General features: G+C 36.9%; 1 protein-coding gene across 1 annotated transcript in view; it reads left to right on the plus strand.

Moving 5' to 3' along the window:
* RPGR (retinitis pigmentosa GTPase regulator) overlaps positions 1 to 16943 on the plus strand; it is a 54790-nt gene extending 37847 nt beyond the window's left edge. The window contains exons 16-21 of the mRNA XM_027640178.1: positions 20 to 754; positions 7782 to 7857; positions 12402 to 12544; positions 12761 to 12800; positions 14095 to 14183; positions 15238 to 16943. Of these exons, the coding sequence (XP_027495979.1) occupies positions 20 to 754; positions 7782 to 7857; positions 12402 to 12544; positions 12761 to 12800; positions 14095 to 14183; positions 15238 to 15459 (1305 nt within the window). The 3' untranslated portion in view covers positions 15460 to 16943. The remainder of the gene's footprint in view (positions 1 to 19; positions 755 to 7781; positions 7858 to 12401; positions 12545 to 12760; positions 12801 to 14094; positions 14184 to 15237) is intronic.
* The last annotated feature ends 452 nt before the right edge of the window (positions 16944 to 17395 follow it).

A 17395-nucleotide genomic window follows, 5' to 3' on the forward strand; every position in this document is an offset into this window, starting at 1 on the left:
AGAGGAAAGAAAAGATGAGGATAAAAAAGAAGGAACAGAGGCAGAAGCAGAAGGGAAGGAGGATGGAGTGGAAGAAGGAGAAGAAGGGGAGGATGAAGTTGAAGAGGAAAGAAAAGATGAGGAGAAAAAAGAAGGAACGGGGCTAGAAGCAGGAGGGGAGGAGGGTGGAGAAGATGAAAAGGAAGAAGAGGGGGGAAATGAAGAAGAGGAAGAAGGGATAGAAGAAGATGAGGGAGTGGGGGAGGAAAAAGAAGAGGGAGTGGGAGAAGATGAGGGAGAAGAGGCAGTGGAAGAAGAAGAGGAAGATGAGGAAGAAGAGGAAGATGAGGAAGAAGAGGGAGAAGAGGCAGTGGAAGAAGAGGGAGATGAGGAAGAAGAGGGAGAAGAGGCAGTGGAAGAAGAAGAGGGAGATGAGGAAGAAGAGGAAGATGAGGAAGAAGGAGCGGAAGAAGAAGAAGAGGAAGAGGAGGGAGAAGAGGGAGTGCAGGAAGAAGAAGAAGAAGAAGAAGAGGAAGAAGAAAAAGAAGAAGAGGAAGAAGAAGAGGAAGAAGAAGAAGAGGAAGAAGAAGAAGAAGAGGAAGAAGAAGAAGAGGAAGAAGAAGAAGAAGAAAAAGAAGAGGAAGAAGAAGAAGAGGAAGAGGAAGGAGAAGGGGAAGGGGAAGAGGGAGAAGAAGAAGGGGAAGAGGGAGAGGGAGAAGAAGAAGAAGAGGAAGAAAGGGATGTAGGAGAGGAGGAAGAGGATGAGGGAGAGGAGGAAGAAGAAGAGGAAGAGGAAAAAGCAAAAGATAAAAGAAAAAATTATCATAATAAGCTTCCACAAAAGAAAAGCAAATCCAGGAAGTCAGAAAAGACAGAAAGTACTGCTTTACTGAACAGCTCTAAACAAACCATGACGTCCAAACAGAGTGTAGCAAATGGTTTACATAATTCAGAACAATTTTGGAACAATGTGCTACCTCATTATTTAACACTAAAGTAGAATAGACTACTGGACATGCATTTTCAGCCTCTTCAGGAAACTTCGGAACGATGGCAGATTGATTTTTATTACTTAAAAAAACTTCGAATGTAGTCAAAATACATTATCATGCATTTAAGTGCCAATTTCTCGAAAAAGACTGAAGAAAATGTTTAGATTTGGGAAGCATTTATAAGAGAAATCATAAGTTGTTGATACAGTCATTTTTACAATCACATTTATCATGTATGACACATATTTAAAAAATAATTGCTGAGGAGGTAAACTGTGTTTGCCTCTTAATTAAATTGTAATGTTGTGTTGCCAACATGAATTATATATTGCAACAGTGTAATCTTCTTTGCCTTTGAATCAGCAATACATCAATATTAGTTGCAGGACAGCTTACTTGTTACTGTGCCTTATATGAAAGGAGTGTTGGTAAATACATATACATATTTTTAAATTTTGCTGTCAGCCCATATTCATTCCCCTTACTTTTCTTCTGTTCATACATTGGTAAAATGTTTGAGTATTCAGCATCAATTAAAGAAAAGTTGCCAAATTTTGGGTCAGTTGATGAGAAGTAAATGGAAATGCAGGCCTGAGTAAGTGATGGCCTGGGATTTTTCAAAGGCCTTAAGGCTGACTTTTTGTTTTGGTGTTTGGCACACAATTATGTGCAAATGCACAAGTCTCAGAATCTGGCCTAGCTTACGCTAGACTCAGAATGTATCTGTTCAGGGATAATTTTTAGCTTTCACCCTTGGTGAAAAGAATTTGAAAATACACTTGTAAACTTTTTTTACTTGTTTATACTGTGCAGTACACAGAAGATTCTATATCTGCCTACAAAACACTCCATTACATTAGTCATCTAACTCTAAGGTTCTCAGGAAGGGGAATATATTCTGTTGCTGTGTGAAGCATATATATATTTTCGGTATCTGAGCCAAAGCTTCTCCTCATTGGAGGAGATCTGTGCTTTTCCCTTCTAAAAAATCACATCTGTGATCTCTCAAAAGAGGTAGAGCTAGAAGCCAGATGGAATAGTAAAGAAAGTGGCAAGAAAGTCTGAATTCTTTTTGGAAAAGACAAGGTTAATACTTCTGGAGTTTCCTTAAAATACACAAACAAGTCTTGCAAGTTATTTTTCTAAGATATTGCATTACTGTTTCAACTACTGGGGGTTGAACTGGCAAATGAAGAGATAGGGACTTGTCATACAGCACTGTTACTTAAATTCTATGCTAATGGGTGGTCTGGGACATTTTTGTAAACAGAACTCAGTATTGACATTCATTTTCTAGCAAAATAGTTACTTAAATCCTATTTGAAAATGAGAACAGGAGAGGAAAGAAATCAAAACAAGTAAATGTCATTCAATAAAAATGTTAATGGAATCAATACTTATGTTGGGATTATGAAACATTTTTAACATTGTTTTGTAAGATACTGGCATTAAACTATCTTTGATACAATGTCTCCAGAATTAATTTTCTAAAAAGTCTGTAGTAGATTAGTAGTTTGCCAGTAGATTGTAGTCTAGTTTGATCCTTCCTGCCCCACTCACCCCTTCCATATACTGCATTTGAAGGTAAGATCACTTTGGTCATGTGCCATGCCTAACTACAATGAAAAGTTAATCCAGTGACTCTATTTTGTCCCTGTGAAATGTGTTTCAAGCTTTGGAATTCTCTGGAACACATTGCCTTGACATCAGCATGTCTCTTTGAAACAGGGTAAGTATCCTCATAGTCTGATAGAGTGCAATATTTTAACAGTTAAAGGCACTTCCCAAGAAAACAGCTCTAACAACAGAACCCTCAGAAGTGCTGCTTTGTCACTGAACTCCTGTGAAAATACTTCCTTCTGAAACTAAGTGAAGCTATGATGTGTTATTTTATCCTTCTTAGGAAAGATTAGGATGTCACTGTGATCAAACTTAGAGTAATATTGAGAAGTATTTCTATAGGCCTAAAACTGGGTTTCTTGGATATGACATCTCCATCTTTGTGATTCTAGAATTCGTCATTGGAAGAAAACTGTGCTGTGAAAAAAGTCTGTTATTTCTTGTTAAAAGTATTTCCTAGAGAGAGGGAGGAAAAGGTGAGAGCACTTTAAAGCAAGTGGTTTCCAGTTGCACATAGCAATGGCTCTTCATTCACTGTTTGGCTGTAGCTTTTAATCTCAATTCTTAGGCAAATGGGGACCATTTGTTGTTCCTCTCTTACCATGCACTGATAGCATAAAGCTTTCCCAGAGAGTGAAGGGAAGGCAGCTCATGGGCATCTCCTCTTCTTTGTTTTGTCTGGATGAAAATTCATTGATTTGAGAACTGATTTTATGTAGTTTTGTGGATCATTCCTGTGGTGGGGGAAAAGCAGAGCATTACTCCAGCACTTCTAAGGGTTTTCCACTGAGTCGTTACATAAATTGTACATTGTGCCAACGTTTCTGGGCTTTGATGGGACTTTGGAACTCCATTAGCATAACGAGTGGAATTTTATTTAGTTTGACTCATACTGGTTTATAAAGTTTGTTACTTGTGGTTTTGTGAAAATTCAGTATGTCCTTGGTATTTATTATGGCATGCAGAAAGATTTATGTGCAGCACTGAAGCAACATGGCAGAAATGCTCCTGAACTATTTTTAGTAGAGAAAAGAAAATCCTGCAATAGAGAGAGAAAACAACAGACAACTGCTCAGACATCTTTATTTCTACCAGTGGCTACTGGTGAATGCCTGGGAAAAAAATATTAGAATAGCACAAACAAGTAGTGTTACTTCTCCTGTGTAATTATTCAAATAGTACATTTGAATGTACCAAATACATTCAATATACTAATATACATTCAGTATAATCAAATACCAAATACATTCTGTATAATCAATAATTTGTGGTTCAGCAGGTATAAGTATTATATTTAACAGCCATTTTCCTTCCTTGAATTTCTTTCAATTGATTTTTAACCCATTTAGCATCCAGTACATATTTTGGAAAATAATTATTACATTTCTTTATGCATTGTTTGAAGAAGTAACTTCTTTTTTTAGTTAAAAGAATCCATCTTTTGGTATTGTTATTTCATGTCTTCATGTTCTTGTATTCTTAGAAAAAAAAAAGGCATTTATTTCCTCTTCATGATTTAGTCCCTAATGATTGTCACATGGAAAAACTGTTCAGGTCTGTGGTTTAAGTCAGGTAAAGAATTAGTGATTTATTGGTTTATTAATTACAGTTAATCAGCAATCAACCAGCTACACGTTCAGTTCAAGAGCAGCAATACAGCAGTGACAGCAACATTAGACAACCATAAAATGTTAATAAGCAACCAATAATTTCTAAGCACTCCTCTGCCGCTCATCTCAGAACTTTTAATCCTCCTGCACACTTTCACAGACATGTTCACAGAATTACATATGCACACACTACCTTTTACAGCAGGCATGGATTACAAGCACCTCTGGCACTTTCAGTGCAAGTCTGCTCCTGCCTCACAGCTCTTGTTAGAGGTGAGGGTGCTCTTGGTGACTTTGGAATATGCTGTAGCTCAGCTCTTCTCTTATGCTTGCAAAATTTCAGCAGGTAAGTTTGTCCATTATATCTGAAAATATCAAACCATTTATTCAGATAGTAGTTCTCTTTGCATAATTGATGCTGAATAACAAAAATGTCCTTCCCCAAGCTACAGAAAATGTCTGGGTTTCATTCACTACTTTTTGTTCCAGTTTCTTGTCTGAATTGATACATGGATATTTTTTAAAATGGGGCCTTTCAGAATCATGCAGAAAAGAACATCTAGTTTTTGTTTTTATTGCTTTTAGTTGTTTTTTTTTTCCCCTAGTTTTTATTACCTTTAGGTAATAAAACCTAGGGGAAAATAAAACCTAATACCTTTTTAAGATAAAATTTCTCCCAACATGATAATACCTTCTAGATCTTACCTCTCAAATAACATTATGGGAAGCAGAACCAAACTCAGAAATAACAGGATCTTCAGATCTGTAAAAAGGAAAAAAAAGGGCAACTAATATCTAATCACAGAATTCAAAAAACTGAGAGTGTTTAGTACCATGGGATTCTATGAGCAACTGGGCAAATACTTTGCTCACACAAAAGGCAAACCAATACCTCAGTGAAGTTCCAAGCGTGTTCATAATCTGAAGTCACTCACTGAGCTGTAATATTTTCATACACTTCTTCATATGTTTTAATGGAGAGAGGAGAAGTTAACTTTTGCATATTGAAAGGATTTTGGAGAGATAGCTTTGGCATAAGAAAATTGCACTGCTGAGAGCAACAGAGGCTTTATTTTTCTATTGCCAGAAGAAGAAGCAAGTACAGTTAATCAGTCTTTTTTCTAAGAATTTATGATAGTACTCCTTGCTTTTTTGCTTGGCAACCTCATGCTATAATAATTTAAACAAATATTAATACCATTATCTCAAAACCCCATACTTAGTTACAAAAGTATTTATTGTCAGGGCCCTGAAATGTCAACTTTAAAGACATTTACCATTCTGTCTTTCACATTGTTCATATTTTTCCATCATTGAAAAATCAGAAATTAGTCTTTCTGAGCTGGATTGCAGGACAATCTTCTGGAACATCCTAGGTTCAATGTTATAGGTTTAGAGCTTTATAATTTGTCATGACTACTACACCTTTCACACAGAGTTGCATTTGTAGTTTGTGTGAAATATAAAGTATTTGTGATGTCATATGGAGAGTGTGAGAGAGAGCTAAAGAATGGTAGCTCTAAGCAGAATTTTATATTAAATAAATACTTTATCTGTACCTATTCCTTTAAGGATATAGATCACAGTAGTATTGAAGAGTAATGTTTCAAATTCCCTGTGTACCCATGTTAGCAAAAGAGCCTGTGCTGTGCTATTCGACTGAGAAGTGAGCAATAATGACCAGCCTAGTAGGAGTTTGGGATTGTTAACCACCCTGGCAGAGGCTGGCTTTCTTACTGGAAGTATAAAATACCTTACTTTCATTCTATCCAGCATCTATCCAAGGCACAAAGCTACATTCATAATTAGAAACACAGCAGCAGAAGTGCTGCAAAATTTAATCTCCTTTACTAGGCACTTCATTATCATCTGTGAGGAGAAAAAGAACAAAGCAAACCTGAACGTGTCCTGCAATTAGCTATGCTTTAAAACTGGCCTTCCAGTGTCTGGGGGAGAACTCCCACAAGTGCTGGCATGGTGTGGAAAACAATTGCCTGGTAAAGCTTGGTGGGACTTGCATTACCAAGTTGGATGTGCCTTGAAAAATCTACAAGGTGAGAATGGGCTTAAAGGTTAGTGATGGTTGTGTAGGAGTTGCCTCTTTTACATAAGAGTATTTTGAAGTGAGGGCACTCCCCTTAGAAGCCCAGTCTTGCAGGCTGTAGAGGTTTTAGCAGTGAACCATGGGACATCCCTTTGAGGAATGTAGAGAGTCAAAGAATCTTAAAGAACCTTCCTGCCTGCTCTGGTGTTTTGGTGAAAATTTGCCTTTACCATTGTTTTTATCCAAGCACTGAGTAATAATCAGCATGATTAAGGCAGGATTTCAATGGAAAGAACAGGATTTTGGAGAGACATGCAGTACTTTAAGCTATGTGCACAATAAAAGCAGAAAGAAGTGACTGTCCTCGTTCACTTGCAAATACGTGGGAGCTGCATGACAAACTCCAGATACCAAAACTTTTTCTATAAGGATTTGGAAAATATGCACAATATGCATCCCACTGTGGGCTAATATTCCCAAGTAATTTTTTTTCTCCGTGTCTGTTAGCATTAAGAATTCATTTTATGCAGCATAGTGTCTTCCAGAGACACAAAAAGATTTTCAGATAACATCAACATATTCTAATTTGCAGTTGCTCATTATATTTCATCTGTTTGGCTTAAGTACCCAGGAGTTATTTTGGTATGCTATTTCTGAGTAACTGAATATTAGAGGGTGTTTATATTACTGTGTAAAATAACTCAGATTATACTTGATGTAAACAGTCTCCAACTTGTTTTATGGTTTTCAGAAAACACCTTAAAAATTCTTTCTAGTTCTGTAGAATTTTTTTTTCCTTTTTACCATGGAAATTTATATTATTTGTTTGTTCTCCAAATAAAGAAAGCTTTCATGAGGAGGTAACAGTTTTATATATGGAAGCTGCAGTATATCTGAGCTATTTCAGATGTTGATTTATTTTGGAGAATAAACAAAAAATTCATTCTGAGTTGCTGGGGAAAGAGAATCTTTTAGATAACTCTTTTTAAATTTGTAGTGAATAGTCAAAATCTGACACAAAATTAAAAATACAAATACTTTTTCAGAACAAAGTTTAACATTAAAATTTTATTCATTGATAAGTAGTTATTTTTACTCAAACAAGAATGCAGAAATATATCTTTCCCCAAGTACACCTACAGCAGCAAGCTGGCAAGCTACAGAATAATTGCACCAAAGCAAGCTCAAATAATCTTTAGGATAATGCCCTCAAAAAATTACTGTCTCCTACTCTGAAATAAATGTCTGTGTGCAGTCTCAGAATGACAGCTAAAGTCTTGATTAATAAATGTGATCAGATTACTTCTCTTAATGAAAAGTGTGTGCACTGCCAGCCTGTAACAAAAGTGCACAAATGGAAACTTGTGGAAACTTGTAGGTCCTTGTATTTGGCATTTAGTAAATAAAATATGTTGCATAGCAAAGTATTGGCAGAAAAAAGCTTAGTAAAACAAAAATGGAAAATGAGTCTGTCCAATCAGTTTCTACAATGCTGTTTACAGCTGTGTATACACTTTTTAATTCCATTTTTCTCAGAATGACACCATGATGTTGAAGGGCACTATTGTGGTAGTTGGTTGTCGCATGTCCAACATAATCATTGTATCACTATGTGGGCATCTACTACTTCGATATGTTTTTTTTCCATCGTATTTACAAGAAGGTATAACTATCTTAAAAATTCAATTTTTTGTTGACATTTAGCAATGGAAACTCCTGCCTGACATAAAACTGATTTGCAGTTGTTTCACTTCACTATGTGCCTGAAATTACAAGTTCAGTCTTGTGTTAGTATTCCAGGATACTTACAGAACAGCAGCATTAAGGGGCTGATATAAGTATGAGGTAACCCATGTCAAGTGCTCTTGACATAGAACTGTACAATTAGGAAACTGATATAACCGAGTTGAAGTCTAGATTCCAACATTTAGACAAGTTGTGGTGCAAGGCTCAGCTCTTCACTCAAAATTGTTTTAAGTGTATTTAGCTGAGCTGTTTGTCTCCTTGACAATGTGTGAGGAAAGCCTAGTTTGGCTTGTTGACTACCTCCCTTGTTCTTCACAGAAAGAGTGATTGGGCATTGGAAGGGGCTGCCCAGGGAGGTTGTGGAGTCACTGTCCCTGGAGGTGTTTAAGGAAAGACTGGACGTGTCACTCAGTGCCATGGTCTAGTTGACACGGTGGTGTTTGGTCACAGGTTGGGCTCGATGACCTCAGAGGTCTTTTCCAACCTAATTGATTCCTGTGATTCCTTTTCGTAATTGGAAGCATAAGCTGTTAAATCTCTCATTTGAGTACTTATGTCTTTCAATTTTTGTTAGTCATTAAACTGGGCAGCTTTATTTAGTCATCCTGAAATTGAAAGATAATTCTCTGAGATTTAGAGAAACTGAGCTAATAACTTTTCAAAATAAATACCTACAAAATGAAAGCCCAGTTCAAATGCCTGATGCCAAATGGCTAGCACTGTGTGAATTTTAAGGTATTAAGCTTTCACTGTAACTGCTGGGTAAGAAACTACAAGGTATTTATCTTAGCTTTGCTAAGAGTTTTGTCAGGTAATATTTCCAGTCAGTTCACATCAGACACCTTGACATCATGGTCAGGATCAAGAAAATGTTACATGCCTACCCATCCATATATCTCCAATCCGCAAAGGGTAAACTGAGTTGTTTGGGAGTTTTTTTTCTCTCTCATCTTCATGTAAGATCATGGTTAACACTGTTACTTTCAATACTGTTTTAGTAAAATATTAACCTAGCACATTTTCCCAGCATGGGCAATTTAGAAGTGACATTGATGTGCACTAGGTTTTTGGAGACCAAAATGAGAGGTAGCATAGGATATGATTCCTCTACCTATTCCTCTTTTCAGTCCTGCATCAAAGGAAAAAGATAGTCCTAGAAATGTATTTTGTAGTTGTCTTTACTAGTGCTCTACAAAGGGAGCATTGTTCCGTCCCTTATGAAGCATTATGCCAATTGACCAAACTCCTTAGACATAACACCCATCTACTAAGAGTCTTCTACTTCACAGGGAAACTCCTACTGGTTTTTGTATCATTCAGTTGTTGTATAGACGTGTTAGAGGGCCATGGCATGTTTTTGGGCATTTAAAGGTAATGGGCTGGGCAGGTCATCAGAAAAATCTGTTCCTTAAATGATTAGAAACTCAGTTAAGCAATTACTGGTTTATGGCTTCTTAGCAGAACACCCCCCAGGAAGAAACATGTAGCTACCTACCTCCTTCTTAATTCTATTTATTAATCTTCTGTCTGGATTTTTAAGTTTCCAAGGCAACTAAAACCAGAAACATCTTTGTAAACCAGAGCTTCCCAGAACTCTCCATTTCAAGTGGTACACAAATTAATTACAGCTTTCTCTTCATCACTGAGTTTTTACCAGATTTTTAAAAAATCTGCAACTAAATTTGTCTCATCAGTGGTTTTGAGATTTTCTTACCTAGAAATATAAAATGGTGGTGGCATACATTATTTTGACTTCTTGAGGAGACGTGGAAAGATACTATAAGCCCTCCCTTCTGAAATGCTAATTATGAACAGCTTGTCTGCCAGAGCTCCGTTTCCACAAATGATGCAGGATGGATCCACAATGAAATAGTTACAGCACTGTAGAGAAACCCAGTTTGCAGCTGTCATTTGAGGAAGGTCTACCATGAGACGTCTTCAGTCTTCAGTGAGACTGTCTTTTAGCCAGAACATGACACCAGGTGAGGCAACAATAGGGAAGAGAGTGAAATTTTTTCCCCTCTCTCCTGTAAACATAAGAACATATTTTTATAGAGTATTCTGAGAAGAAATGTCGTTATTCTGTATTAATCTACCCAAAGAAAAACCAGCTGCAGCCACTTTAGCAAAAGACAGTTATACTCACTGAGGCAATATTTTTGCCAAAACCAGGGCAAGTAAGATTATTCATCCCCTAAAGCCTGGAAAAAGAAAATTCATCTTTAAGAATGTCTTGTTATGAAGGTCTGGATTTACAGGAAAACCAGAATAAAGGCATGCAAAAAATTAAGCAAAGAAGACAGTTATACAAAATTCTGTATATGTGTTAAGTTGATATTTTCTAGACTGTTGTTCTGCTGTACTGAGGTACTAGAGATACAAAATGTTTAAAGCTGTTTCATAGTACTGTTTTGCCCTTGAAGAAACTGGAACCTCAAGCTGAAATGAAAACAGTTTGAAATATGTCACTTGTATGTTCTTTACTACTTTTTACTTTCTGTGTGTGACCTTGGCCAAGTCAGCTTCCCTCTGTCTCAACTTCAGAAGTAAAACTGTTGAAGATATTCTTAGAAGACCTTTCTATGAAAAAGGAATTTAGAGTGGAATAAGAAAACAGACCCCCTAACGCATGATGAAGAGACTAATGAAGAGATTTTATACGTGTATATAATATATGCATGTAACATGTATACATGATACATATATATACATACATATATATATATGCCTTAATTAGCAGCCTCAGATTTTTCAGATATTCTTTTTAATGATCAGGTGATTAATATTTTAAAATAAAAACGTATCTGTATTATGACATTCTCATATAATTCATCACCATTGGTAAAAACTCCTGTAAATGTGCCTGTAATTGGGCAAGCAGAAATGGCAGTAATAAAACTGTGCTATCAGTTCTGATTCAAAATGGGCTATTTTAGGAGTCGAATAGATGAGGTGACAGCCAGAGACACCTGTGGCAAGCTGCAAATGCAGTAAATGGAAATGGGGTCAGTCTGTGAAGCTGCTCAGTTAAACAACAGTAGGTGTCTTATTTGGAGTACAAGGAGTGTCTCTCACACCATTTTTTTGGGGGGGGATGAGGAGTGTGGCTCAGTTACCAAAACAAATTAATCTAGTGTGATGTTAGGTGTTGTAGGCTGTGAGCTGGGGTCCAGAATAATGCAGGTCTCCATAAATCACATGTAAGGATGTCTCAGCTTCCTGAGGTGTCAGAGTGCTGCTTAGCAAAGGAGTTCCACCAAAGAGCTCTCTGCTCCAACCACTAGAAACATTAATTCGTGGTCTCCTCCTGACCAGGAAGTTACCTTCTGATGACCATGAAAACAGTCATTGTGGAGACAACAGGCAAAAGATCAAAGAAGTAAGAGAGAATAAGGAAAACTGACAACAGATAGGAGACAACATTTGGACTCAGGTATACAGAGGTGTTTAATATATGACCCATTCCTCCACCACACTTCCAAAAGACTGTGCAGATACTTCCCACCAGTCACCATCGTGACACAGGCTGCAGTGGAACAGATGTGTTCCTCTTTTTCTGGGCATTCTGGTGTACTGATAAATCTTCACTTGATTGACATCAGAAGTCTGTCTTGGACTTGGTTTAGGCCCTTGTATTTCTGCAATGAGAAGGAGAATGTTTCTGTTTCAAATATTGTATTTCGTGCTGTTGTAAATACCCAATGGCATGGTAATTACAGTCTGAATGGAGTAAGGATATAATTGATTCTTTACAAACTTTTACAAAAATAACATTTACATCTTTTAAAATTTATTTTGTAATACCCTTGGCTAATTTATGTTACTATATTGAAGTTTTATTGTAGGTTGAAACTAACTTAAATTCAAGTTATCATGTCTGTATTGAATCACGTGAATCAAAACGTATCTGGTGTTTATTAATTTTCATGGGAAATAGGTTTTAAATTTTTTTTTCAGTGTTGGAATTACTACTGCTTGTGTCAATTATGCATATTTCAAACATTTAAAAGAAATATTTTCTTTCCAAAAATAAGTTTGTTTTCATTACTTTTTCTCTAAGGAGACACATGTTGGCAAAACATAAAGATCAGTTGCATTCCTAGTGGTCACTGGAGGTCTGTTTTTTAAAAATCTATTAAAATTAGCAAACCGTGAGTGGGGTCTCCTGTCTTTGTCCTCATTCTATTTGCTTGGAACATTCTCTTTTGATTTTTCTTGTTCTTAGTCAAATCCTGATGTTTGATGAGCTGGTGTAGGATAAGGACCATGGTATCACTGTGCACCCAGAGTTTCAAAATTATGTTTTGGCAATTTTGTCAAAGGAACAAAACTTATCTGGAGATGAAGAGATAGATGATGAGGAGGAGGAGGAAGAAGAAGAAACAGAAGAAGAAGAAAAAATAGAAGAAGCAGAAGGAGAAGAGGAAACAGGAGAAGAATCTAGAGAAGGAACAGAGAAAGAAGAGGAAATAGAGGAAAAATATGCCAAAGAGAAACCTAGTAAAACACCTGAGGGAGAGAAAAGCAGTAATAGCACAGTGGAAACTGGAGAGGTAAGAGCATTTAGTCTTATTAAGTTACTGTTCTCTGAAAGAATCTGGTTCTATAACCAGCATTAGTTTGAATATGTGTAGCTACCCTGTAAATGCAAAGTTGTTGTTTGGGGTGGTTTTGGTAGAGGGAGGAAAACATGTAGGTGTTAATCATAAAACATCTTACTTTTTAACAAGTTTGAATGTAGAGATTTAATTGGTTTTGTCTCTCTATAGACAGAAGAGACTACTCAGAAAGAGACCATCGTTCAGCAGGGTAAGAATACAATTCCTAAAGACATATACAACATTTCAAAAAATAAAATCGTTCTGAGCAATCCCATATTATAAAAAATATTGAATGGCACAGTTATTGTAAGTAATTGGTAAAGCAGCTGTTGAGAGACAATGAAATTTGAGACCCAAAAAAACCCCATTAATAATTGTTACTGATTTGAAAGAAAGAAATACTTTTCCCAGTCATGTATTGGAGGAAGTCCACGAGAAGGACTTTCTCTTAACAGGGCTGTATCTTACTTGCTAGGAGCAGTTCCAATTGTGCAGTGCCAAAGTCATGGTAACTGTGTTATCTCACTTCAGCTCAGAAACTTGTCAAAAGTCTTCCTCATCTTTGCCAACTGACATTTCCTCATCATGTTTGCAGACTATTTCAGGTGAAGTGTGATAATTACTGAACTCTGTTCAGAGATGCTGAGGATGCAAGTCTAGATGTTCCCTGTAGTTTTGATGACAGTTTGTGTGAATTATATATTCCTTTAGAAAAGCTGGAGAGTACAAAGTTGGGTGCCCCATATATGAAAGGCTTCTTTTGTTTTAGAAATTCTGGAATAATCTATAATTGTTCTTTTGAAATAGAATAACAAATGTGATATAAAAGTATACAAAAATATACATAAAAATAACAAATGTGATATAAAGAAGCTATGCTATTTATTTTCACTAGTATAGTAGAAATAACTTGTACAGAATGGATGCTTAAATATTTTTCCATTATCCAGTGATCTGGAAGTTTTGATATTAAGTTCTAAATTTATATGATTTTTACAGGGAGCATAGGAAAATTTAAACACAGGAACATCAACTCAAATGGAAAGTTTTTCCATTCCCAGAATTGTTTCTATGGAATAAAATTCATGCTTAACTGTAACTCCTGCCTTAACAGCCAGCTTTCCCAAATTAGAATATACTTTCAAATCAGGGTGCAAGACTTTGTCATCTGTCAGCAAGAGCTAACTAAGAGTGTTAAGTCAAAATATTTTATATAGTGTCACTACCGTAAGTGTTTTGTTCTTGAAAATCAAGAATCTGAAGAGCATTATAAGGGCATTATATAGAGAAATTAAAAAAAATTAAAATAGTCTTGTCAGGCTGGGTGTCAAGTTGAACTGAATATTCTGATTGCTTTTTTTTAAGATCCACATTTTTTGTGACTTCTACTTCAAAAAGAATTTGAAGAACAATTTTTTAGGGTTGTTTTCTGTTTTTCTGTGATATTTTTATGATTTGCATGAGTCAGAGGGAAGTTTATATGAATGTTTCTGTTATTTTAGAAGAAGAAAGCACCGACAATCATACTGTGAAAAATTCTTCAGAGAATAATGATGACCAAATAACTGGAGGAATTGTTGGGAGAAAAAAGGTAGGTGGCCTGGTTTTTCCTTCTAGTTTTGTGAGTGACCAAGGTGGCAGTGGGCAGTTACCAATGCAAATACCTCAATTTACATGATCTGCACAAATAATTAAACTGCTGAGCAACCTGTTCCTCCTCTTTAAGATTTGATTTTATTTTGTGATAATTGTCCAAATAATTGCTCTCTTAGAATAAATCATAGTCCTTCTGTCAGTAGAAATGAGATAAAGCCCATGATCACCTGTTCATGTAAAAGACAGCTTGTTAATCACATCATCACATCACATCACATCACATCACATCACATCACATCACATCACATCACATCACATATTGGTGAGATGAAAACCTAAGACTTGATTCATATGGGACATTATCTATTTTCTCTCATATTTCTCTCTGAAAGCAGCAGCCAAGCTAGTTTATCTTGCATCTATTTCCAACATGCACTGATTTGGGGATCATATATATCTATATATGTGTGTATAAGCATGTTGAGGAGTACCTGATATGGAATTTCTTACAGGTTTAGGATCCAGAGGCTTCTACAGAGACTGGCTGCTGTGTTTCCTGCTGAACAAAGACCTTAAGCAGCAGTTAACTCTGACCAGTGTGTAGTCTCACTGACACAAGCACTGTCATTAACTTTAACGGGAGTACACAGGTTTTTAAGGAAGCATATTAAGCACTTACTGCTCTGGGGCTTTGGAGATCTGAACCTGTATTTTTTGGACCTCGCCTCAGATTCTTATTTGAAAGAAACCCAAATAATTGCACCACTTGCAGTATTTAGTGCAAACTGTACAATGTATAATTTAACAAAATGCAATCATTTTAACTTCTCTAGTTCACATGTACTATTTTGACACATTTCAAATATTGCAACTGTTTTTCATTAACATTTTGAAGTAGTCATTTTGTTTTTAAGAGATTATTTATTTTACCAAGGAGAAATTTACAACCTCAGTTGACCTTGTCATACACAAAAGGGTTTGTGGTTTTTAATCTTGAATTTCAGAGCTAACTGTTTTGCACATATTATTTACCTGTTTTTTTACTTCAGTTTTCCCTGTTTAAGCGAAAGCCACTGACAGGCCAGAAGAATTTATGTAGCAGAAAGGAAGACAGATCTGAAAAGCCATTACAGACTGAAGAAAAAGAAAAGGAAGATTTACCTGGTGAAGACAGTAAGGATGAAAATCAGAATCATACATTGGAGAATTCCAGTGAAACTGTGACTAACCAGGACAGAAGGATGAAAGTTAATACATGTATGTTACTCTAACACTGTTATAATATGTGAGAATGTGACAGTCTTAAAGCACATAGGGCAATTTTTACTTGAAAACAGTTATGACTTGCAATGTTGGTGGCTGCTCTTTTTGATTGATTTGATTGCTGTAATTTTAAATAGGTAGATGATTTTTCTTGCTATTTATTGGTAATATTAATTGTTTAAATTGATATACTTATCAGCACCTTGCTGGAGTTCTGTGGCCTTACCTGTTGGTGTTCTAAAACAAAATATGGGGGGGTTGTGTGAAAAGTTGAATACAGTCATTTTATGTTTTTTTTCTAAATAATTTTTTTCTGTGTCAGTCTACGGAGTACCACTTTCAGTATGATACTCTTGCAAAATTATATCTGATGTAAGATATTATTTAACAACTTAGTTAAGAATATTGGGGGTACTCAGTTACTTACAAACATGTATGTTTATTTCTGTTTTGACTTAGAAAAGTAGCAATAAAACTTTCAAGTTAAGGTGTAGGCCATTATGGAAGAAGTTATTTGAGTTCATGCCTAATTTCATGTATGGCAGCAGTCCCATAGGGAACAGTACCTAAGAGCAGTATGTTAGAAAGTATGTAAGTAACTATCCTGCCAAACTGGCACATGGAGAAACCTTTTATTTCTGAGAGGTGCTGAACACCTTCACTCCTGCTGAGATCAGAATAAGCTGTTGGGCCTCCCTTCTCCCAGGATCAGGCCCAGTGAAAACTGGACACCCTCACTCTTGTTTCACTTGGATTCTAATCCTATATTCTTTGAACATCCATATCTAGTGAAGCTTTTCTTACAGGAAAATAATGTAACCAGAATTACTGTGGCATATATTGGTATGCCAGACAGATCATGGTGGGATAAATATTCATGATTTTCTCAGGCAGCTTGGCTTTTCTTCAGATAGAGACTTTGCAGCAGGAGCAATGAATCTCATTATTGATATGGAAGAGCAGAATGTTTGGTTTTTTTAATTAGTGGAAGAGATAGAAGTCACAAACTGACTATCTAATTACTGACATTCCCACTAAATGAAATTTGATTTCTGAATTTCGTCAGGTGAATAATAAATATAACCCTTAGAATCGTAGATATATTAAGGATGGAAAAAGCATCTATGGTCACTGAGTCCCACGGATAACCCTGCACCACCATCTTCCCCACTACATCATGTCCCTGAGTGCCGTCTCTACTCACCTTTTGGACACTTCCAGGGATGGTGACTCCACCCCTTCCCTGGGTACTCTGTTCCAATGCTTGATAATCTTTTCAGTGAAGAAATTTTTCCTAATATCCAACCTGAACCCCCCTGGCAGAACTTGAGGCCTTTTCCTCTCATCCTGTCACTTGTTATGTGGGAGGACAGACTGATGCCCACATCACTACACCCTCCTTTCAGGGACTTGTAGAGAGCAGTAAGGTTTCCCCTGAGCCTTCTTTTCTCCAGGATACACACCCCCAACTGCCTCAGCTTCTTCTCCTTGGATTTATGCTCCAGACCCTTCACCAGCTCCATTGCCCTTCTCTGGAAACATTCCAGCACCTCAGTGCCTTTTCTGAAGTGGGAGGCCCAAAACTGAACCCAGTACTCAAGGTGTGGCCCCACTAGTGCTGAGGACAGAGGGATAATCACTTCTCTACTCCTGCTGGCCACGCTATTGCTGATACAGGTCAGGATACCATTGGTCTTCTTGGCCACCTGGGCACATTTCTGACTCGTGTCCAGCTGCTGTAGGTCCTTGTTGGCTGGGCCACTTTCCAGCCACTTTGCTCCCAGCCTGTAGCACTGCATGGTTTCCTAAGCCCATGTTGGCTGGGCCTGATCCCCTGGCTGTCCCTGCACATGCCATGTGGTTGCACTCAAGATGATCTGCTCCATAGTCTTCCCTGGCACTGAGGTCAGGCTGACAGGCCTGTAGTTCTCCAGATTGTCCTTC

This window comes from Corapipo altera, unplaced genomic scaffold, assembly GCF_003945725.1.
Source record: "Corapipo altera isolate COAL_440 unplaced genomic scaffold, ASM394572v1 0, whole genome shotgun sequence".
Lineage (NCBI taxonomy): Eukaryota > Metazoa > Chordata > Aves > Passeriformes > Pipridae > Corapipo > Corapipo altera.